Raw genomic sequence first — 24327 nt, forward strand, 5'->3', positions numbered from 1 at the left:
GATGAAGGTTAAAATCAAAACCAGTGCGGTGATGGACTTACGCTTTCCCCCACCCTCCTCATCATCAATCCCCGTTAGTAAAATAACTAAAATGCCTTTAGGAATGACAATGGACAGGGGGAAATGGAGCCCCGCCTCGCTCCCATTTAGATTGGGGATGGAGAACATGGGGATAGAAGTTAAAATCAAAACCCGTGTGGAGATGGAGGGCAAAATTTTGAGATGGGATGAGAGTGGAGACCTTGTCCCCCACCCCCGGCCCGGTCCATTGCCATCTCTAATTAGGGTCACCTCAACAGAGGCCTCTCTCAAAAAAAATCCACCGGAATGGCTTCATCTCCTTTGATGGAGAGATTTTTCATGGCCGATAAAATCGCTTTAAAATGTAAATTTTTTTTAAATTTTTTTCAACAGAGAAAGCTGGGACCAGTTGTACAACCATATACCACTGGGAATTGAACTTGCAACGTTCCAACACAAGGTGACAAGCACTAACTGCTCCTGCCAGACAAGCAGAGCTCCCTGGTTAAAAATAAAAAACTTTTCTAATATAAAAAAGTTTTCCCTTTTTACAAAGTGCATAAAAAGATTTGGCTTTTCTTGTTTACTACAAGAATTTCACTACTTTTTCTTTTCACTTCCAAACATGAAACAGGTAATAGATACATTGGTTGTTCTACTGTTGATTTTTTTCATAATTCATACAAAAGCTCACTATACGGGTCTGATTCAACCGGATCTGGAACCTAACTAATGATACAATTCTTAGATCTGGAAAACGATTTCAATTTGGATTTGTTTTCTTCCCAAATATAATGATGAAAATGGTTGGCCAAGTCTTGAGCCTTGTATATGTCCTATTCTGATTCAGCCCGAATACAATGGACTCATTTGGTTCATGCAGTTCCGGTCTTATACGGCCGGGTTTGGGTCCAAGAGCATATCCATTGATTGAGTATTCATGCAAATGGTGGGAAAAACCATCCTCTACTAAGAATGGAATGGGAATTCCATGGCCTGTTAGGAAGCAAATCCACCTAAGGGTGGGGGGGCTCTACTCAAAATGACTCGGTGGAGCCACTTTCTGCAGAAAGAAAGTCTGAGTGTCCTCATCGGACTTCATTTCCATTGAAAATGGGGGTCATGTGGAAAAAATGAGAGATGATCTGGTCAGGGGTCCCTTGGATTCCGTTCATCCACATCCAAACCCAATTGCACACCCAAAGATAGAGGGCGATCAAATGCAGCAGCACACTAAAAGGGTGCAATTGGGTTGCAGCTGATCCTCCCTGATCAAGGATGCTGTGGGGGCTGCAAAAATAAAGTTATTTCTGCAGCACAAACAAGCTTCCAAAGTTTGGTTTGTTTTTACAAAAGAAAATTATATGCCTTTTGAGATGATAACGATGAAGAGATCGTGGGTGTCGCTTTACTTGGGCTGGACCTGAACTCAGGTACACAAGCAAAATTATTGGATTAGATATGGACGGTGATGTGTAGGATCAAGGTATCCCTTGACCCAGACCCACTTAAGATGATGACAGCCGGATCCAACTGGATCTAAAGTTTCGGATTAGTTTTTACATTTGAATAGGGGTGGCAATTTCTGACACGACCCGCCAACCCGACCCGCCAACCCGCCTCTTAGGCGGGTTCGGGTTGGGCTTAAGCCAACCCGTTTAATAAACGGGTCGACCCGCGTAACCCGTTTATTAAACATGTCGGGTTCGGGTTGGGGGTATGCCAACCCGGCTGACCCGTTTAATAAACGGGTTAGGCGGTGGGTCAACCCGCCAACCCGTCTGCCCGAACCGTCAACCCGTCAACCCGACCCGCCAACCTGCCTACCTGCCAACCCGATCCGTCAACCCGTCAACCCGACCTGAAAACCCGTTTACCCGACCCAACCCATTTATTAAATGGGTTGGCGGGTCGTGTCGGGTTACCCGTTTATTAAACGGGTCGGGTTCGTGTTTGCCACAGCCGACCCGTTTAATAAACGGGTCGGGTTCGGGTTGAGGTATGCTGACCCGCCAACCCGACCCGATTGCCACCCCTACATTTGAACCTTATAGAATGCATCCACAACAAGGATATGGGTAGGGGTGGAAATCGGGTCGGGTTGGCGGGTCAGCATACCTCAACACGAACCCAACCCGTTTATTAAACGGGTCGGCTGTGGCAAACATGAACCTGACCCACTTATTAAACGGGTAACCCGACACAACACAATTAACCCGTTTAATAAATGGGTCGGGTCGGATAAACGGGTTGGCGGGCGGGTTGGTGGGTCGGGTTCGGGTATACGAGTTGGCGGACGGGTTGACGGGTCGGGTTCGAGTAAACGGGTTGGCATGCGGGTCAGGTAAACGGGTTGGCGGGCCCCCATTTACAATCTTATCTTAGGAGGTGCTTCACGTGAAAGAAAAGGGTATTTATCTGTGGAGTGTGAAGTGCATTCCTAGTAATAGTGATAAGTATCGGAATTATATCACCAATATTTCAGAAAAACTTTTGCCATGTTTTCAAAATATCACCCATTTTGAACATAATGTTTTTAACGGAATATTAACACTGAAAATCATATTTATATTGATATTTTATACTTTACATATACCAATATTATCTAGACAAAACTAGTTTTTTGTTGATATTGCAGGTTTTTTCCTCACACATATTTTCCCCAAAGTTATGTCTATGTTCCCAATCATATTCTTTGTTCAACTTTAAGAAGTCGATCATTAGTTTGTTTTGACAATTTCCACTTTCCACTTGGAAGTGAGAAAAAAAATCTCATATGAAAAGAAAATTTTGCACATTAGTTCTCAAACAAAAAGTTTTGTTTTATTTACATGACATGTGACAATAGAATCAAGATAGAGAGAGAAAGCAGCTTGTCATATGAAAATGTCTACACCTCTAAAGATGAAAATTTTTATATAAAAAATCTAGGCTTTTCGAAAAAAAATCATATGAAATTTTTTCTCTTGGTTAAAACAATTTTAAAAACTGTAGTTTTTTTTTTTACTCACATTTTCCTATTTTTTTTTTTCACTTCCTCCTCCATAAAGTTTTCTTACAAAATCAATACTCAAAGATATAATAAAATGACATTGGCAGTCTTCATTCATCATTTTAAGAAATGCCGGGCGTCATTATATATATATATATATATATATACTATTTCTCTGTTTTTCCTGAATATGTTGAAGCATCAAAATTGCATTGTTGGGGTCCAATTTGGACAGATTCAAAACGTGAAGACAACTTGTTTTTGGTTTACATGATATTCAATTGGGTCCCCAAAATATTGCAAAGTAGAGAAACGTTTATGATGGCCTTGGAGGCATAGTGACAAATATCGCGAAATTTATGAAAACCTCACGATTTTGAAAGTTTAAAACAGCATTTTTTTGCAAGATTTTCAAAATATCGCGAGATTTATGAAAAAACATAAATACCGCAAATTAAAGCGATATTTATGTTTTAAAAGGCTATTTATCATGAAAAAAACATGCATTTTTATTTTTAAATAAATGTTATTAATATTTCTTGTAAAAATAATTTTTTATATTTTTAATTTATTTTTCTATTGCCGAGATTTTGCCAAAAAATGTGAGATTTATGAAAAAAAATTAATTTCTCACAAGTTTTTGAAAAATGAGATTTTGCTGAAAAAAATGTTTTTCACTATGCTTGGAGGACCCTCCCAAATTTTACAATTCGCATTGTCACAAGCATCTATAATATACTATTTTGAAAGTATCACAAAAAAGAAGAAGATATTTTAATTGCCATCTTAAATGAGCAAATATCACAATATTATTGTTTAAACAAAAACATAGTTATTCTATATTTTTTGGGTATTATTTAATGCTTTGTTCCATTTTTATATTTTTTATTTCTAATATCTCTATTTTTTTATATTATGCCAATAAAATGCGTGAAATGTAAAGAATTTAATATCACGATATTTTTGTCGCCGATAAGTTATCATTTAAAGGGTTTGCTCCGGTGGACACGAGTATGTTACAAGATGTTTGATGTAGCACAAGCCATGAGCAGCAATTCAAGAAGTTGGAGTATGTTTAACTCAAGCGTTAGCTTGGCTAACTTTCGGTAGCTATTCAGGATTTTTTTAAGACCTTGTTTGGGAGGTGAACGTTGGGAAGAATCAGAGAAAGCAATAGCAGTTCTTCAAAGGAGGTCATTATTTTTTAAAGGCAAGCTGGGGTTAGGCAGACCCCCTACCTAGGGGTGGCAATCGGGTCGGGTTGGCGTGTCAGCATACCTCAACCCGAACCCGACCCGTTTATTAAACGGGTCGGGTCTGGTTCATGAAAAACATAAATACTATGATTTAAACAGCTATTTATCATGAGAAAACCGTGTATTTTTACTTTTAAATATTTTTTATTAATATTTTCTTATACAAATATTTTTAAATTTATTTTTTATTATCGAGATTTTGCCAAAAATGAGAGATTTATGAAAAAAATTCAATTTCTCATGAGTTTTTGCCTTTTTTAACGTTTGGCACTATGGATGCACGTAGCATAAAGAAGGAGATCGAAACATGATATTGTGTTCTCTCAAAAAAAAATTGTCTTACTATGTGGCAAAGACACGACACGGATTGTGACCCGATGTGAATATGAGACATGAATTTGCAAAAATGTTTGAAAAACAAGATACAAGGGCACAATTTTTTGTAATTACTTAATTGAATACAAATATTTTTTCCAATATTTTAATGTATAAACATATATTTATCATTGAAATATTATTAAAGATAACTAAAAGCTATTCAAAATAATAAAACAATGACCATGCGTGTCATAGCATATACTGTAACGTATCTGCATGCCATGTCGTGTCTAGACACTACACGGAAAATTAATGGTAATGTAGGGATGTCAATGAACCGGATTTTATCTGATATCAGACAGAATTGGATTCCATTTAGCTGTATTTGGTAAGCAAAACCAATATCCAATTATATAATCCGATGTGGATAGGAGAAATATCCAAATTTGATGGATATCCGAATCAGTTTACATATAAAAAAGCGGATCTGGTATGAGCTTGTCACAGTCCGAGTTTGAATCTGTTTAGCCAACATCCGATGAGTTGAATATGGTATTGGCCACATCCAATCCGAATCCAAACTGTTTACATCAATGTGTGCCCTTGTGACATAGTTGTCTTCATGTTAAAATTATTGAGCACCACATTCAAAAAGGTAGATGATGTTACCAACATAAACATGTATGATGCAAAGGCTAAAGCTATGTTACAGGGGCATGCCATTTTAGCTGCGTGTCCCTTCTGGGCATGCTGATCTGAACATAGACAAACATGAACACTTTTTATTTATTTTTTAAATATTCTAATAAAATCCAGTTTTAAGAATTAAAATATCTAACAAATAAATTTTTATTAATTAAAAACCCATGTCCTCATGCCTTATTTTTTTAAAAACTTTCTAACTTGTGAGTCGATCCCGTGTTGTGTGTCCTCGTATCTTTGTGACAGTACAATTTGTAGTGATCAGGTAGTACATGAAAGAGCCCCAAAGGAGTTTGGCGTAGTGCAGAGGCGGAGATTGGGGGGGGGGTGGGGGCAGGACTGGGTTGCAGTCCAGTCCTGCCTCCCGAAACAGTTAATTTTTTTTTTTTAAAAGCCCAGTCCTAGCCCAGCCCTGATTCCATATGAAATAGATTTTTATCCATTTTTTTAGCCCAGTCCAGTCATAGCCCAGCCCCGACTGCAGCAAATAGTTTGATTTGTCCATATGAAATAGATTTTTATTAATAATTGTAGCCATTTTTTATTTTATCTCAAAAAAAAAAATTCCGGGGGCGCTGCCCCGAACCCCCCCCCGACTATCACACAAAAAAATTTTTTTTTTTTTGCTAGAGCCCTGTTTGCCCCCCCTTCACATGAATCCTAGCTGCGCCACTGGCGTAGTGGGATGGGGCCTAGGCTCCTAGTATGGCGGTCTAGGGTCTAGGTTTAAATCTCATGGGTGTCACTCCTTGCGCAAGCCAAAGTGTGGTGATTCCTTGAGGGCAATGGGTAAGCCAATGGAGTTTTACGCTGCCAGGACAGCGACCATAAGTAGGGCAGGCAGAGCCAATGTCGTTAGGTCTCTCCTGTGTGTGGGTGGTTTCTTAGTATAAATATAAAAAAAGATAGTACTTGAAGAAAATGCAAGTCTTTATGGAAAATGAGAATAAATTAAATTATCTTTTGGCAGCCTCCATGACTAATGTGGGGGTCCATGGCACCGTGCCACTTGACCAGATGGATTTTCAGGTTGTGTTCTTTCAATGCTACTGGTATGTGCTTAAGGGTGTTCTTTGTTTTTTTGCAAAATTTTGAAATCATATTGTTGTGAGTGCAATGAAGAAAAAAGAAATCTCTCCTTGGGAATTTTTTTTGAACCTTCTCTCATATTTAGTGGGCATTTCTTAAAAGCAGTATTCAAGGTAGCATTCTAGCAGTAGATGAAATGATCGACTCATTGTCTAAAAGTAACAAAAAGAGTAATACCTTTTAAAAATAATTTACTTAAGGCTTATGATTGCTTGGATTGGGAAGTTTTAAGAAGAAGCATTGGAATCTTTGGGTTTTCTAATTGGATTTTAAGAATTGAATCAGATCTCAAAGTTATTCAATACTGATTAATGGACATCTAGATGAAAAGTTCAGGCATTAGTCGACCAAATGGGTTTCACTCATCCATTATGTCATCCCTATCTTGGTACTACTCAGGATTTCAACTATGCAAGTTGTTTTGATTAAATTGAACTCCACATATCTGATCTAATCATTTATTTAGTGAAGATGGGCATTTAAATCATTGAAATCTGACTTGTGTGCAGGATTTTTTTTGCCATTCAAAAGTCAAAATTGACAAAACATAAAATTTTGTAATTTCATTGAAAAAATATGATCCAAGATTTTTTTTTTTTATTAAATGGACCATGCTGAATCCATCTATGGGGTCAGATTTCATCAAAAGAACCACGGATAAGAAGATGGGGGATGAGTGACACCAGACTGGTTAGTTCAACAGACCCAGTTTGGCTTTTATCCATTTTTTGATTATAGGTGGTTTAGGATCAAATCCCATGGGTATCACCCCTCACGCAAGCCAAAACATGGTGATTTCTTAAGGGCAAAGGTGTAAGTAAGCCCATAGAGTTTTATGCTGTCATGACAGCAACCGTAAGTACAACAGGCAAAGCCAGCATAGCTAGGTCTCTACGCCTGGGAGTGGTTTCTGCGTGTAAATATATATAAAAAAAAAAGAGAGCATCCAACCAAAAGGGTACAACTTTGAAGAAGAAAAAAGTACATGATTCCTTCAAATATCCTTTTGACAAGTTCGTAGCGTTTTATTTCACCTCCAAATTGTCCTTTTGACCACGTTGAGCTCATACTCGTACTTATTTGAATGGGGGCGTTTCCAATTCTGTAGCTAGAAAAAGTTATGGGTGGAATTTCAAATTATGTAAGGTACAGTGGGCCTAGGACTGGTAAAATTTGCCGAATGAACTGAACATGGACTGTTCAGGCTCATCCGGTTTTAGGGGTATCAATGGGTGGTCGGGTTTCACCCGAACCTAACCCCTATAGAGCTAGGGTTTGGTGATGAATAAGAAGGCCCAATTAAAATTCGTGTCGGATCTGAAGGGTCTGATTAATATATGGAACAGGGTATGATTTGTGAAGATTTCATACCAGACCTAGGCCCGACCGGAGTCACATGGATTCCTAGGTGAAATATCTACATCCAATTCAATTCGTCCCCACTGTGCCTTTGGTCATGAATAGAAATGGACTTGGTCACGAGTCGTCCATTCACATGACTGGTGAAAAAAACCCCACAACCAAATTTCGTCATCACCAGCAGTGTGACAGTGACAGGGGCCTACCATGGTATAAAATAAGCTTGTTAAGGAGAATAATTTAGTTTGAGCTGTTGGAAGCCCACTTGGGCACAAAATTACAGCCTAGCAGTGTCGGCAAGACCTGACCCTACCAGACAATTCAGGTGTGGCCCATGACAGCAATGGAAACCGACGTTTTAAAAAAGGTTGTTTCCTCCCCCTCTAATCAACTCAATGATATTCCACCATACCCCATCAAAATCAACAGTTGCAAAACTTACGCTCTTCAAATCAATCAAGATCTAGAAGATACAGTTGAAAAAGGTAGGATACAATAAGCATATTAGAAACACAGTAGAGTTTTATGACTATATAAAAGCTCCTACAACACTCAGGAGCAAAAGCACAAGATACAAAGCAGAAAAGGGGAGAGATGGGAAGGACCTAACCACCACAAAACAAGATTGTGTTCAGTAATCTTCTCCTTCGTCGACGTCATCGACACCCTCCGCACCCACTTCCTCGTAATCCTTCTCCAAAGCAGCGAGGTCCTCGCGCGCCTCGGAGAATTCGCCTTCTTCCATTCCTTCCCCAACGTACCAATGAACAAAGGCCCTCTTAGCATACATGAGGTCGAACTTGTGGTCTATGCGCGAGAAAACTTCCGCAACAGCAGTGTTGTTGCTGATCATGCACACGGCCCTCTGGACCTTGGCAAGATCCCCTCCGGGAACAACCGTTGGGGGTTGGTAATTGATTCCACATTTAAAACCAGTTGGGCACCTGCAAACAGAATGAACAGGAGAAAATCACATTCTGAGAATAGTTGTGAATTATTGTGAAAACCAGCTTACACGAGATATGCGACTAACGATCAGTTCATCAAAAGTACAATGTATAATATACACAAGGAAAGAGGCATATATACCCATCTTACATTAAAATGCCTTAAAAGCATGATTTAGGGGATGATTCAGATGCAGGCGATCAGGTTGCAACTACTGGAAAGTACACAAATTACCCTGCAGAACATTGTGAACCCCAAGTTGGGTATCCATTATAGAACATTTTTCTATGTGAATTAAAAATTCCAAACATGAACTTTTGAATATTTCAGAGTGTGGAAGACTGAATTTAAAGATCTCAAGTAATGGGAAAGAAAGAAAAAGCAAAACCCACACTTCAATCAGACACCGTAATGTTTTAAATAGTTATTAGGATGGTCCAGAAATAACATCTTCATGCCTAAAAGATTTAGAAGTCAACAAGTTTCTGATGGATGTGTTTACCTGCTGATGGGAGATTTAGGTCTCCTTCATCAGTAAGTAGTTCGCCTGTCCCATCAGAAATTTGGAATCTGAACATTTTCAATCAAAAAGATAACACGTCAATGAATTTATGACGGATATGTTTAACCTATTTATTGATGCGAGAGACCTAATCTAAAAATTTAAAAGAATAATATCTAACTTTCTAACTTTTCAGGTCCACAATCAAACACACATTGGCCCAACCAAATGCTTTGTCACCAAATTCAAGTCAAAGAAGGTTTATAGACAACATTTCCTCGGTACAACAAGTGATTCATTTTGGCAGTAGTCATGAAGGGATGAAGTCCTAAATAATGAAAAGAACCGTGATATTGAGAGATCATCATTGAAATAGTAAAACTAATGAGCAATCAATAAACAGAAAAGTAGATGCAAAGAAATGGAAAACTTCACATAAAATATCCAGAAGAACTGTAGGATTAACAACAAAATGATGCTTACCAGTCAACAAATTGAACAGTTCTCTTGGTCTTGATAGTTGCAACTGCAGCATTGACATCCTTGGGAACAACATCACCACGGTACATCAAACAGCAAGCCATGTATTTTCCATGCCTTGGATCACATTTGGCCATCATACTGGATGGCTCAAACACCGCGTTGGTTATTTCAGGAACTGACAACTGCTCGTGATATGCTTTCTCAGCAGAGATAACCGGTGCATATGAAGAAAGCATGAAATGAATTCGAGGATATGGCACAAGATTGGTCTGGAATTCTGTAATATCAACATTGATTGCACCATCAAATCGCAATGAAGTAGTCAAAGATGATATTATCTGAGAGATCAGTCTGTTCAAATTGGTATATGTGGGCCTCTCAATATCTAGAGAGCGCCTGCATATGTCATAAATAGCTTCATTGTCCAGAAGAACAGCAACATCAGTGTGCTCGAGCAAAGAATGTGTGGAGAGAACACTGTTATATGGCTCCACGACAGCTGTGGAAACCTGAAAGAGGGAATAGAATTAATGAGTGACTATTTTAGAATGGAAAAATCCAAGGTAATGTTTAAAAACTTGAAACAATGGATATTGGTGTTTAGCTAAACAATCTTTACCTGGGGAGAGGGGTAAATGGTGAATCCAAGCTTTGACTTTTTGCCGTAATCCACAGACAATCGCTCCAACAACAATGAACCCAACCCTGACCCAGTGCCACCACCAACAGCATTGAACACCAAAAATCCTTGCAAACCAGTGCAATTGTCTGCTAATTTCCGGACACGGTCCAGGCACAGATCCACAATTTCCTTTCCAACTGAAAAACAAAAAATTACCAATAACAAATTAATGACAGGATGCTTTGTCAACTAACATGGTCACAAGCAAAATCAGAAACCAAATATTCAAGAACAGGTAAAACTATTTTTATTGTTTTCAATCTTTACCTGTGTAATGTCCTCTAGCAAAGTTGTTGGCTGCATCTTCCTTGCCAGATATAAGCTGTTCAGGATGGAAAAGCTGGCGATAGGTCCCAGTTCGGACTTCATCAATAACAGTAGGTTCCAGATCTACAAAAATTGCTCGTGGGACATGCTTGCCGGCACCCGTTTCACTGAAAAAGGTGTTGAAAGCATCGTGCGCGACACCTACAGAAGTGTCACTGCAAAAGGTGCAAAATCATGTCAGCTCCTTCAAAAATCTGTGAGCTCAATTCTTCAAAATGAAATATGACTGCAAAAATGCAGCATGCCATATATTAGATATTAACTTTGTGATCAAAGATCATCCCCCAAAAGCACAAAACTAGGCCAGATAATCACAGCTGAATATCACAAGTATGAAGATCTCATGTGATAAACCTAAAAAAAGAAAAACTTCGAAACGGGATAGCTGGATCAAGAGTTTCAATATCTTAACCAAGGTTTCTCAATATCAAATCCCAACATGGGCTATCCACCAGCTTGGATATTGAAGAACACAAGAAAAAGATAGAAAAATTAATATAGATCTTCAAACTGATAGAAAAATTAATATAGATCTTCAATCTAAGCCAAGACCACCACAAACATGCACCAATTGTCCAATAAAAATACTGGCATTTATAGAAAGAATGGAATGAACAGGAGTATTTAAAAAACATAACCGTACTTGAAAAACTAAATGCATACTGATTTGAAAAATCTTTATAATCATATGTTTAGTATCATGGATAACCATGCGATTAGAGAAAGAAACATAAACGTTCATCGAAGAGACAATAGTGACAACTATCTGTATCGTATGGAATAGCAGTTTCATACAAGGATGAAGACAACGGACGAAGCACCTATTACAAGTTAGTTTCCAGACTGCAGGAGGCATGATAAATCTTCAATTATAATCTGAAACCAACATACATTATTACCAAAAAATAAAGTAAATAGACAATACAATACCACATTATCACTAAAAAAACAGAAAATAAGATCAGCTACACAAGAAAACTAGAGGATGTGGAGATCAGGCTGCAGCCCATAAATCTAATGTGGTCTAGTGGATCGATCATGCTAATGGCATACGCATTACAAGCACAACAATAGGCATATATGAAAGAAGCAAAATGATGAAAAAGAAACCTATGTCACAGATATTTTGAAAATATCGTGTTTTTGTCGAAATATTCTCAAAGGCCGACGTAATATCAAAAACCCAAAAATGATATTTTCAAGATATCACATTTTTGTCACGATATTAACATGAGAAAATCACTTTTTGCAGCATCTGCTGTATTATTTATATCTATCTACATTTATATATATTTGTACGCATTTTACATAATATATGCCGATATTTCCTCAAGAATTTTCAAAGAAAACCAGAATTTTTCAACATATCATGAGATTTTTCCTGTCCAAGAACTTCCCCTGGACGAGATTTGTGACATTGAAAAAAAAGGATTTCTTCTTCCAATAACAATGACTGATTGCCCAAAAACGTAACAAATCCTGCTACTACTTATCACAAAGGTACGAACAACAACAAATACCAAAACCAAAGAGAATCTTTAGAAACAGATCCCTTGCATATTACCGGATTTTTTTCACGCATTAATTCAAAAGTAAGTAAAACTAGGAATGATCTCAAACAAACCCTTTCACAATATGAAAGATTCAAGCAAGAAAAAAAAGTATCTCGACAATCCATGCATTTTCCAGCCAAAGCAAGAACCGCAAGGACCGATACATTCTTGCAAAATCATTCTAGCCTCCGCTCCAAGAGAAGAAAATAGATCAGCGAAGTAAGAAGAGGTAAGGAACAAGAAATCCCCCAAAACACAACTGCACGCACATTTTCCCTCGAGATCCAATACAAGATCCACCGCAACTCGCTCTCAAACAAAAGAAACAAAAATCAGACGACGGAAACATACATAAGCATAATTTCTCCTCTGCTCATCTATTTCTTTTAGCGTTTCAAAAGGAAACAGACGAACAGAAAAAAAAATTTACGCATACGCATGTTTCCGTCTCCGATCTCAACCTCGATCTCCCTAAATCCCGCACCGATCCATCTGAAACTCTCAGATCCTCCAAATCGCACGAAACTCCAACCCACAGACCTCGATTTCATCAAAACGATCAACAATACCCGAGAAGAATCGAACTTACATCCAAACACACACAAAACCAAACGAAGATAAGAAAATGTAGGGCGAGAGAGAGAAAGAGAAGGAACGGACCTGGGCATGATGCCATCGGGCTGAATACCGTGCTCTAGGCAGTAAAGCTCCCAGCAGGAGTTACCGACCTGGATGCCCGCCTGGCCGATGTGGATGCTGATGATCTCCCTCATTCTTTTTCCCCCTCTCTTTTTCCCCTAGAAAGACAAAGACGAAGACGAAGCAGTAGGAGGGCGACGGGAAAGCAAGGATCCCCTTACCTCCTCTTTCTGCTCTGTCTTCGACACACCCAAACAAACAAAACCCCAAATACAGAAAAAGCCCAATGCCGTCAATTTATCTCCTCACGAGAGAGAGAGAGAGAGAGAGAGAGAGAGAGAGAGACCGGACCCTGTGGATGGAATAAACCGATCTTAATAGCCCGGTTTGAATCCGAGGCGGCTACGTGGGCCCCCCACTATGGGCTGTAATATGCTGTCTGCTTCGGGACCCCAACCCTTGAAAAGTAAAAAAAACAAAAAGAGTGACGAAAGACTCGTATCGGACGCCTTTTGTCTCACTCTAGAATCCGAGTAGGGATGTAAAACAAGTCGGACTCGGGTCGCATCTGGCCATTTACCCAGTCCGACCTAATCAGATTAGGATTTGGATTGGGAGTCAGATGGAATCAGATAAAACCGAATGTGTATCCCACTAATTAGGGGTGGCAATCAGGTCGGGTCAACGGGTTAGCTGGTCAGCATACCTCAACATAAACCCGACCCGTTTATTAAATGGGTTGGCTGTGGCAAACATGAACCCGACCCATTTATTAAACGGGTAACCCCACACGACACGGTTAACCCGTTTAATAAACGGGTCGGGTCGGGTCGGGTAAATGGGTTGGCAGGTCGGGTTTGGGTAAACAGGTTGGTGGGTTGGGTTTGGGTAAACAGGTAAACAAGTTGGCAGGCAGGTCGGGTTTGGGTAAACGGGTTGACCCACCGGCCTAACCCATTTATTAAACGGGTCAGCCGGGTTGGCATACCCCTAACACGAACCTGACCCGTTTAATAAACAGGTTAGGCAGGTCAACCCGTTTACGACACAAACCCGTTTAAGCTAAACCCGAACCCGCCTAAGAAGCGGGTTGGCGGGTCGTGTCAGATTTTGCCACCCCTACCCACTATCTTTAAACTCGGTACTTACACTTAATTGGTTCGGGTTTCAGTCAATATTCAAGTTCGAGCGTCAATGCAAAACTCTATACTGAACTAAAATCTAATTATTAATGAGATCAAAATTTAGTTATTCAATTCCACTAATTGAATTTAGATTTGGATTTGAATTTAGATTTAGATCTAGGTCTGAAACCTGATAAGACCACACAAATCACAGAAAATCACTAAGGAGTGCAACAATTTTCTCTGTAAAACAGAGACATAAGAAATTTATATGTGAAAAAATTTATATAAAACACAACACCGAAAATTTGCTTTGTGCGCAGCGATTTTTTTATAAAACACAAACACAAGAAATCGTTACGCAAAAGGTAAGCCCACCACGTAAATATCACAAAAAACCTTCTTTGTGCAAAACACAAGATTGAGATCATGAATCGGAGGAGATTCTGTCGACTCGGTAAGCCGGTCTTCCGGTTCGGTTGACGATTCGGAACGACTCAACCGCGAGCGCCCCGCGCTCTGGTTATCGCTGGCAGAGCGGAAAGGATGAGGTCAAACATTTTTTATTTTTTAATATTCCCTACCTCCCTAACCGTTAACCTTCGTATCCCTAAATTGCCCCTATTAGGTTTTCGTATTTTACCTCTTCATTGTGAGCCTATCAGACGAGAGCAGATCAGGTGATCTGTCAACATCTTCACCGTCCATTGCTTCATCCAGATCACTTGATCTGCTTTCCTATCAGGCTATCACAAAGTAACGTTATTTGGTTCCCCGTGTTTAGGGGATACGATACGACATGCGGACACGTCACGTGAAATGCTATTTTCCGTATCTGACCTTATTTGTGGATTAAAATAGTTCTTTTTTGTATTAACAATTATCAATATATATATATGGGTTAAAATTTACTATATTAGATTGTAGGTGCAATCTTCCAAGCAAATGAGGAGGAACCCTTTGTTTTTTTTTTTCACATCTATGAGTTCAGTCAAAATAGTAGGAATCCACCCTTGGATCAATATGAGTTTTTAAAGGTTGAAAATTCAATTGGGTAGGCTGTTGATTTGCAACCCCTTAAAATAGAACATGTCAAAAAAATATGATCAAAGAGTCTCTATTGGTTTCTATTAAATCAAACATGTAGATCACATACATATGAAGGGTCAGATATATAAAAAAAAATAGAGCGTTTCTTGGAAACCACTAGGTTAGCAAACACTACCTCTTAAAAAAAACAAATGTGTTTCTCGCATCTTACTTTGAATAAAGAACATGAATTATATCTTAAATTTTTATCCTACTCAATATTGTCAGTATCGGTATCGGCCTTGAATCATTTGGCCAACGATTCGAACGATACCGATACTCGAGTGATGTGTATCGATTTTCGATAAGTATAGGCCGATACCCCGATATCGACAACATTGATCCTATCTTCGTCCAAATTACTAATGTGTCATAATAGTCCCTTGGGTTTTAAACCTAGCTTGAGATTGAAGCTCTGCAATAAAGGATAGCATATTATGACATATAATGTTGCACGACCCTAATCATCCAATCAAATGTATTAGAACAGCTAAGATATATGTAAAAAAGCCCACAAGGGCTCCCCTCATTTGGTAGGGTGAACTTTACCAAATTGGTAGGATCTCATATACTCGATACCCCACCTCACGAGGAGCGACCCATTTTTTTTAAAGGCAAGCTGGGGTTAGGCAGACCTCTACCAGTTATATATCTATACCATTGGGTTTTGAACCTGCAAAGTTTCAACACAAGGTGACGTGCACTAGCTACTCCTACCAGACAAGCAGAGCCCCCGTTGGCAGCGCGGGGAGCGACCTTTGCCACAAAGTTGAAGCTAGGTGTACTCATTGGGAATGAGAGACCTAAAACGTTTTACCAATCTAAGCTCTACCAATGAGATGTCAGTGATGTTTTTTTTTTCTTGTCTTAGCCGAAAAAAGAAATTATACAAACGAGTAAAAATGTGAATGGTCAAGATAGATACATTAGATTTTGTTGGACAGCTACGATCCACATATGATATGCAATATCATCTGTTATAGGTTACAAAATAAAATTTTGTTGAAGAATGCAAGATTTAAAAAAAAAATTTCTCATGAGTTTTTGACTGCAGATATTTTGCTGTTTTTAACTTTTGTCACATGTAAGTGAGAGGGTCAAACCTTCTCTGTTGAATGGCATGACCTAACCAATGATACTATAATCTTTTGGAGAACTTTAAATCTTTATATATATATATATATATATATATATATATATATATATATATATATATATGTGTGTGTGTGAGAGTAATGGACAGGTGCTAAATGAATTTTTCTGAGTATTTTCATTTTATTTTTAAATTCTGACCATCTATGTACTTGATTTTATAGGGATCCGCTCTTGATGTCAATTCTGACACTAGGTGGGTTTTTATAAGGTTAAAAAATCAACGGTACAAAATCTTTATACATTTTTGAGACTCCAAATATTATTTTTTACACCGAAAACACAACCATGTGTGGATTCCTTGTAAATTGACCATGCAACACATTTATGGAGTCGAAACTACAAAAAAAATATAGAAAGGGCAGAAAATTTCATTTAGTATGTATCAATTTTGCACCTACCCTCGTTTTGCCCCTTCAAAAAATGTTGTTTTGGGTTTTTTTTCTCACATCAAACATTATAGATGTGATCTATAGGTTTTGTTTAGTGAAAACTGGCTTTTGGATCATCCAAATTTGTCTTGTATACAAGTTTTTCCCGTGATCCAAAATCAATGGCTATGAAGGTACCAATTTTTCCCGCTCATTAAATCATGTTAGTTGTCAAAAAAAACAGGATGCAAGAGTTGATTCTCACTAAATAGAGCATGCTAAACACATCTAACGGTTCAGATCTGTCATAAAATACTTCAAAACTATAGGGTAAAATGGGGGCAGAATGAAAAATGGGGCCTAATCTCTCTCTCTCTCTCTCTCTCTCTATATATATATATATAAGGGAGACGACCTTACCCTTTTTATGATTAGGTCCCATTAGGGCTTTCCAAAAAAACACAATTTGAAGATTTTTTTTGTTTGATCTGAGCCATATCATGTGTTTACGACTTTTTCCTCCATAGAGAACATATATTTGGTTAAGATTTTTTATGCTTGGATGTGTATTTTAAAGAAATAAAAAAATATAATTTGATAATAAAATATTTATATTGTTACATCAAATCCATTTGACAAGCAATGATAAACACATTAATAGTTCACATCACGCAAAAATACTTAAAAGTATGATTTTAAAGGGTCCTAATGAAACCTAAAAAAATATAAGAGGAAGGATCATCCCCTTCTTTTATATATATATAGTCACTAGAATGTGCGAACTGAAAATATGAGAACAAATGTGTGAACAGTGATTTTCATGGATTTTTTGTTCTTTTCTCTTGAATCTAACTGTACGGACGTGATCTACATGCTTGGTTTTATAAGAGCCCGATCTTGAATCATCCCGTATTGATGCATAAATGAGAATTTTTTAAGGTTATAAAATCAATGACTTCTAATCTTTATAAATATTCAAGCATTAAAAAATCATACTTTTTCATAAAAACATAAGATCCAATGGTTGATTCCTAGTAAATTCACCATGGGGAGAGCATCCACAGTTGGATTTGCAAAAAAAAGTATTGTAAATGCCCATATTTCTAGTTCTCATGTTCCTTTGATTCTCTCTCTCTCTCTTTTCTTTTTTCCTTCGTTTTGGGGCTCCTTGGCATGTCTTGGGCCTGGTGGGTTATCTGGTAGGTTCAATGTTGGTTGAACCTGTTTCGTAATGTTGATGGTTATAGTTCATCTCTCTCTCTCTCTCTCTATATATATATATATAAGTTTTAGAACAATTCTAACCAAACCCAAAACCCGAACCATTTGATTATGATAGTGCAACCTAACCATCTCACTATTATGTTATGTTGGACGTGATACAAGTGGCCACATGTTTAGATCTAGTAAAGGAGAGAGCAGGTGCGCCACAGCTTACAGCTAGAGATGAATTGTAAGGGGCAGAGATATTCATAAATTGTGAATAATTGAGAAGGGTCAAGGTCTCAATCATGCCTCTCCCTCTCTCTTTCATTGTTTTGAAGAAATTGTAAAAAGCCAACCCAGTTGGAAAATGGTGCTCAAAAATTTCTAGTTCATTTAAATTCAGTAAATTGAACATTGTTTAATCAAACACATTGAATAGAATGCCCTTTGTCTTCAATGAGTAATTTACAAATAGCTGACTAACTTATAAGCTATTTATTCTATCGGAAAAACTTATAAGCTATTTAAAAAAAACACCTAATATTCTAAAAATAGCTTTTAGTCATCTGCTTTTGAAGTTTATAAAGCAAAGAAAAAATGTGATTTTATGCTTTAGGTAGGCAGTAGTTTGCAAAAACCCAAGGGATATGCGGCTTCTTGTAAATAAGTGATAAGCTAGGTGGCTTTGTGTAAATGACTTAATTTTGTTTTTAAAACATTATGTTGACATGTCACGTGAATTAAAGAAAGGTGGCAGATGTAATTACTTAAAAGTGAGTCATTTTTTTGTAAACAATTGATAGTTAGGTGGTCTGTTTTGTAAATTTCTCATATTTTACATCTCTCTCTCCAACCTTCTTATTTAGATGCCCGTTTGAAAGGCAGGCTGTTCATTAAGATATCCCCAAATCAATCATTGGTCCTCCAAACTTTGATTGGGGGCTTGCTAAGTTTGTTAAATACTCCATCTTTTCTTTTGAAATGTAGATGATGATGCTTTGAGCACACTGCATATTTTTTTTTTTTATATTTACACCGAGAAAATCAGAGACCTAGCTGTGTTGGCTATGCCTTTCGTCGCTATCCTGACAATGTAAAACTCCGTCGGTGGCGTCGCCTTTGCCCCCTAGGGAGTAGCCATGCTCCGGCTTGCACAAGGGGGTGATGCCCATGAAATTTGAACCTAAACCACCTGCCTAGCAGCCTAGGTCTCATCCCACTATGCCAAGCCCCTCTTGGGCAAGCAGAGTGCATGGCTGTGTGCCCATTTCTTCCTTTTCCCTAAATGATTTTGGTTTTAGGCAGGTGGGGCCCAACTCACATGGGTATGAATCTGATTGTTCTACGGTGAAAACCTTGGTGGGCTGAGATGAGCTGTACACTTACATTTCACTGTTGATCACCCAGCATGTTTTTATTTTATACTACTTCAGTGTTGTGACAGGATTTGCCCTGCCACGCACAGAAGGGCTCTGTTCATCTGATAAGGGCTAAATGTCACCAAGGGATGTCATGAGTTCAAAACCCATCAGTGTAGGTCCACACAAGGTAGAAGTTAGGTGTACTTCCTAATAGGTAAGGGTGGCAATCGGGTCAACCCGGAGGGTTGGCGGGTCGACCCGGAGGGTTGGCAGGTCAGCATACCTCAACCTGAACCCCAACCCGTTTATTAAACCGTAAACGGGTTGACTGTGGCAAACACAAACCCGACCCGTTTATTAAACGGGTAACCCGACACGACCCACCAACCCGTTTAATAAACGGGCTGAGTCGGGTAAACGGGTTGGCGGGTTGGCATACCCTTAACACGAACCCGACCCATTTAATAAACGGGTTAGGCGGGTCGACCCATTTATTAAATGGGTTAGTTTAAGCCCAACCCGAACCCGCCTAAGAGAAGGGTTGGCGGGTCGTGTCAGGTTTTGCCACCCCTACTAATAGGTAAGGGAAACTTCGGTTTTTTTACACCAATAAGCTTGCAAGGAAGGGAGAAGGTTTCCCAAATTTACTGAAAAATAGAAAAGACTTGCCTTGCCACTACCTATAAGTTGCCAACATCTTCTATCAATCTGCTCAGTGGCAGATCCAGGATTTTGCTTAAAAGGGGGCAACAAATTTTCAAAACCTTGTCGTTTTTTCTTTTTATTTATTTATTTTCAAAACTTTAGGAGGGGCTCCAGACCCTCCTCGCCCCCCTGAATCCACTCATCTGGTAAGGGGGGTGACTTGTGAATGTCACCAAGTTGACCGGACGTCACAGGTTTGAAACCCACTGATGGCAAGGTAGATGCTGGGTGTACTCCTTGGTGAGTAGAGAGGACCTCAAGGGTTTTACCAATCAAAGGCCAGTCAATTTGCAGTCTGTGATGGGGGAGGGGCTCCCTTGGATTAAAAAAAAAAAAGATATGATGCTTTGTTGAGAGCTATATCACAAGGACTCCATACCACTGAAGATCTTTATTTTGAAGAGTAAGACATTAGTTGATAAATAATATTTTCATATTTTAATATGCAAAAATATATTTGTTATTCCCATGAGAGGGTTTTTTTCCATTATAAAAAAAAAAAAGATGGAAGCCATTGATTTGACTTTTCACAATTTACCAAGGCCTCCTCTTTAATGACATTATACATGAGTTAAGGAAGCAGATTTAGGTGACTTTGGATCAGTTCAGTGGTAAGGGGTCACTTGAATGCCGTTCATTCAAGAGATGATTGGGTTGCTCATGTTTAGATGGGCCCCACAAAAAAATTTCAAAGCCATCCAATCTCTAGAATAACATGTAGAATATTTTAAAGGTAACAGTTGAGAGCAAAGTGGTGTAGCCATGGTGGTGCTTGGATGTCGTTAATCATTGCTTAGAAAATTGGCATCTTGGGTGACTCTAACGGAAGGCTACCTGACCTGCTCTACTCTTGATATAGGTTATGTTTTATCAATGCCACCCATGGATTTTGAACTAGTGACGTCCTGTCAACTTGGTGATATTCACAAGTCGCCTCTACCAGATGAGGGGAGCCCTTGTAGGCAGTAACTTTCATCTTCTTAATTAGAAAATTCAAATCAATAACTTCATTTTTTTTTTCAAATAACCGCCCAGAAACCACCCCATTCACCAAGTTCATTGACATAAAACCTCAAGTCTTCCTTGCCCACCAAAGAGGATACCTAGCTTCTGCTTCCAGGCAAAAGATGTCCTCACAATTTTCAAATTTTTGACATCCCATCAAGTTGGTTATGTATGAGTTAACCCTACCAAATGAGCAGAACCCTATGGGGGTAATAACTTTCATCTTATTAAGACAACTTGTCTCCTTTCGAAGAATAATGTCTCATAAGGATGATTTCATGTTGGTTTCAATCACAACTCAGAAGACATTGATGCTGGCATTAGTGGGGTTTTTTTGAGGGAGGACATGCGCCTTGAATGTCTATTCATAGGACCAAAATAAGGTACTAGTTCCCTAGTGAGTAGCTATATATGCTGGCAACTGTGGATTTGTTTAGTTTTGCAATTTGCAGGTGTAATATCAGCATTTTTTTGGACTTTTTAAATAAATAAGAGAAGATTTTTTATGGATTATTTTGGTATTTAAGTTTATTTAATTATCATTTTTTGGCAAATTAATTAGCTAATATTGGTTGATAAATTAGTGATTATTTATCGATGATATTTTGACATATATTTAAGTTATTTGACAATTAATTGGGGATTTACGAGGTTTTGTATGAGGTATTTGGAACTGAATCTAAGTGGTCAACCCAAACAAACTTAAAGTTTGAACTATCGGAATGAACACATAGGAACCGTTTATGAGGTATTTGGAACTGAATCTAAGTGGGGGATCCAAGAGGATCAACCCAAACAAACTTAAAGTTTGAACTATCGGAATGAACACATAGAAACCGTTGAATCTTAAACTATTGAGTTCGCACCTTGGGGAAGAAGGTCCAAATTGATCAACTCATGTGACCGAGATTGGATCCAGTTGGTAGACCCAATCCGAATTATAATTATGGAGTTTGGACCTGAGAGAGAATTAGACCTCAAATGAACCCATTACGAGTTCCGATACTTTTGATTTTTGAAGTAGAGGGAAGTGGTGGTAGCCACCACTTCCGCCACCACCTAGGAAGTGGTGGAAGCCACCACCTCCACCTTGCTACGCCTTTCACGACACCATCACCATCACCCTTAACTGGCACACACCCTGCTATCTGCCTATCCTTCTTTGTTTTTGCCGGAAGGAAGGACGGAGGGCTGCAGATCCTCCTTGTCGTCCTCCTCTCCGTCTCCTTTTTTTGTCGAACGAGACAGAGGGACAACCGGTGCCTCTCGATTGCCACCGCCTCTTCGAACCGGTGACCGTCGAAGCCCCGCACCTCTTGACCCTTCTCCTTTATCTGATTCCCAATAGATGCCCACCTGAAAATCGACCAGCCACCCAACTGCCTCCTCTTCTCCTTCCTCTGCTGGAAAACCACGCCACAGCCGACTCCACTTCACTGCAGCCCGTCGACGTCGCTCTCCTCTCGACTATTGTCGCTTGAGTAGCCGCACCACATGGGTGCTGCCACCTCTTCACTCATTTTTTTGCGACCATCGGCAACTGCACCACAGGTAGTGCAGTGCCCCGGTCAGCCGCCGCAGTTTTCTTCTTCTTCTTGGTTCCCTGAATTGAGCCCAACCAAGCCGAGCCTCACTCGGTCCCGCAGAGCGCCGGAGAAGTCGCCTCTTTCGCCTCCTCCACTCGTGACTATCTTTATCGCCGTGACCGTCGAAGTTTCGTGGTCATCGCCGCTACCTTGTTTTGAGAATCCACTTGGAAGTGTGACACCATGCACACTTTCATACTTTTGACACGACCAAGGCACATGCAACCACGCTCGCGTTCGGATTGTCAGTGAGCGTGATCCACACCATGCATTTATAGAGGAAAATCCCTCCTGGTATTTTTGAGATTTTTCATTTTTTATGATACTTTATGGATTTTGAGGTAGGGAATTACGCTAATTGCATGGCAATTATATATATATATATATATATATATTAGTGAAATTGCATCAATTGAATTACATAGATGTGTTAAATACATATGCATAAGTTTGAAATGTTTCATATATGCATGTTTTGAATTATGTATCCGTGATATGTACTACTTTGATGTGTCAAATAGGTATGTTATTTTATGCATGCTTCAAATCTAATGCATAGATACATGAATTCAGAATGTTTTGAAATGTTAGATAATGCACATTTTGAATGTTTGATTTACGAATAAAATAGGATATTTGCATTCACATGCATTTGATATTTTATGAATAAAATATGATATTTATGTTTGTATGCATTAGATATTTTACGAACAAAATATGACATTTATGTTCACATGAATTGTTTTACGAATAAAATATATAGTCGCATGCATTTGGATATTTTATAAAAGCTAGATTTTTAAGAAACATTAACCGTGCATATTTCAAACTTTAAGTTACTTAGAATTGGGTTTTTAATACATATGCAAATTCTGGAATACGCAATTGACATGTTTTGACTATACAATTGCGAGACTTCGATTACGTGGACAACGGTCACACGTATATTGAGTTTTTCGATATGCATCTGACAAATCTGAATTATCATGACTTGAGACTTGGATATTGATTACGATTATCCTGTAAGGCATGCATGTACATAATACTTGTTAAGCTTTGATGGGATGCAGGGATCCCAGGGTTCGCATCCATCTTTAAGGGAAACACTGTGGGATGCAATGATTGCACCCATCTTAAAAAGGAACCTTAGTCTACCTTAGAAAGGATAAATATTGAAACCAAGATCTTATATTTATAAAGATATATGGAATGAAATTATATCCTGTTAATGCAAACAACCACGAGTGGGCATTCGCATGATGATTACATGCACGAATGATCAATTTTATTATATGCATGTTATATGTTGAATGATAACATGAGCTTGTAGAGATAGCCATTCATGGAAATTGGATTTGGCTTTGCTTAAAAAGTTTGTAGTATGTTGTATTATTTATGAATGTTGAGTTTATATGTCTTATCTTTATCCTGTTAGATATTTATCATGTATATGTGATTGAAAGTTTCATGAATATTTGATTTAATAAAATGTGATATCATGAATTAGATGTATATTTCAATGTTATGTAATTACCATGTTAATTAGAAAATTCAAATCAATAACTTCATTTTTTTTTTCAAATAACCGCGCAGAAACCACCCCATTCACCAAGTTCATTGACATAAAACCTCAAGTCTTACTTGCCCACCAAAGAGGATACCTAGCTTCTGCTTCCAGGCAAAAGATGTCCTCACAATTTTCAAATTTTTGACATCCCATCAAGTTGGTTATGTATGAGTTAACCCTACCAAATGAGCAGAACCCTATGGGGGTAATAACTTTCATCTTATTAAGACAACTTGTCTCCTTTCGAAGAATAATGTCTCATAAGGATGATTTCATGTTGGTTTCAATCA

General features: G+C 38.5%; 1 protein-coding gene across 1 annotated transcript; it reads right to left on the reverse strand.

Annotated features, from left to right (window-relative positions):
- Positions 1-8166: 8166 nt before the first annotated feature.
- Positions 8167-13172, reverse strand: LOC149829054 (tubulin alpha-3 chain). Its single transcript, XM_090017883.1, has 5 exons — positions 12893-13172; positions 10620-10834; positions 10290-10489; positions 9671-10179; positions 8167-8681 (listed from the first exon to the last, which is right to left on the reverse strand). Exons 1-5 carry the CDS (start codon positions 13003-13005, stop codon positions 8369-8371), a joined length of 1350 nt encoding a protein of 449 aa, XP_089874009.1. The 5' UTR covers positions 13006-13172; the 3' UTR covers positions 8167-8368.
- Positions 13173-24327: the final 11155 nt, after the last annotated feature.

Source organism: Nuphar pumila, chromosome 9, assembly GCF_984573655.1.
Source record: "Nuphar pumila chromosome 9, dmNupPumi1.hap1.1, whole genome shotgun sequence".
NCBI lineage: Eukaryota > Viridiplantae > Streptophyta > Magnoliopsida > Nymphaeales > Nymphaeaceae > Nuphar > Nuphar pumila.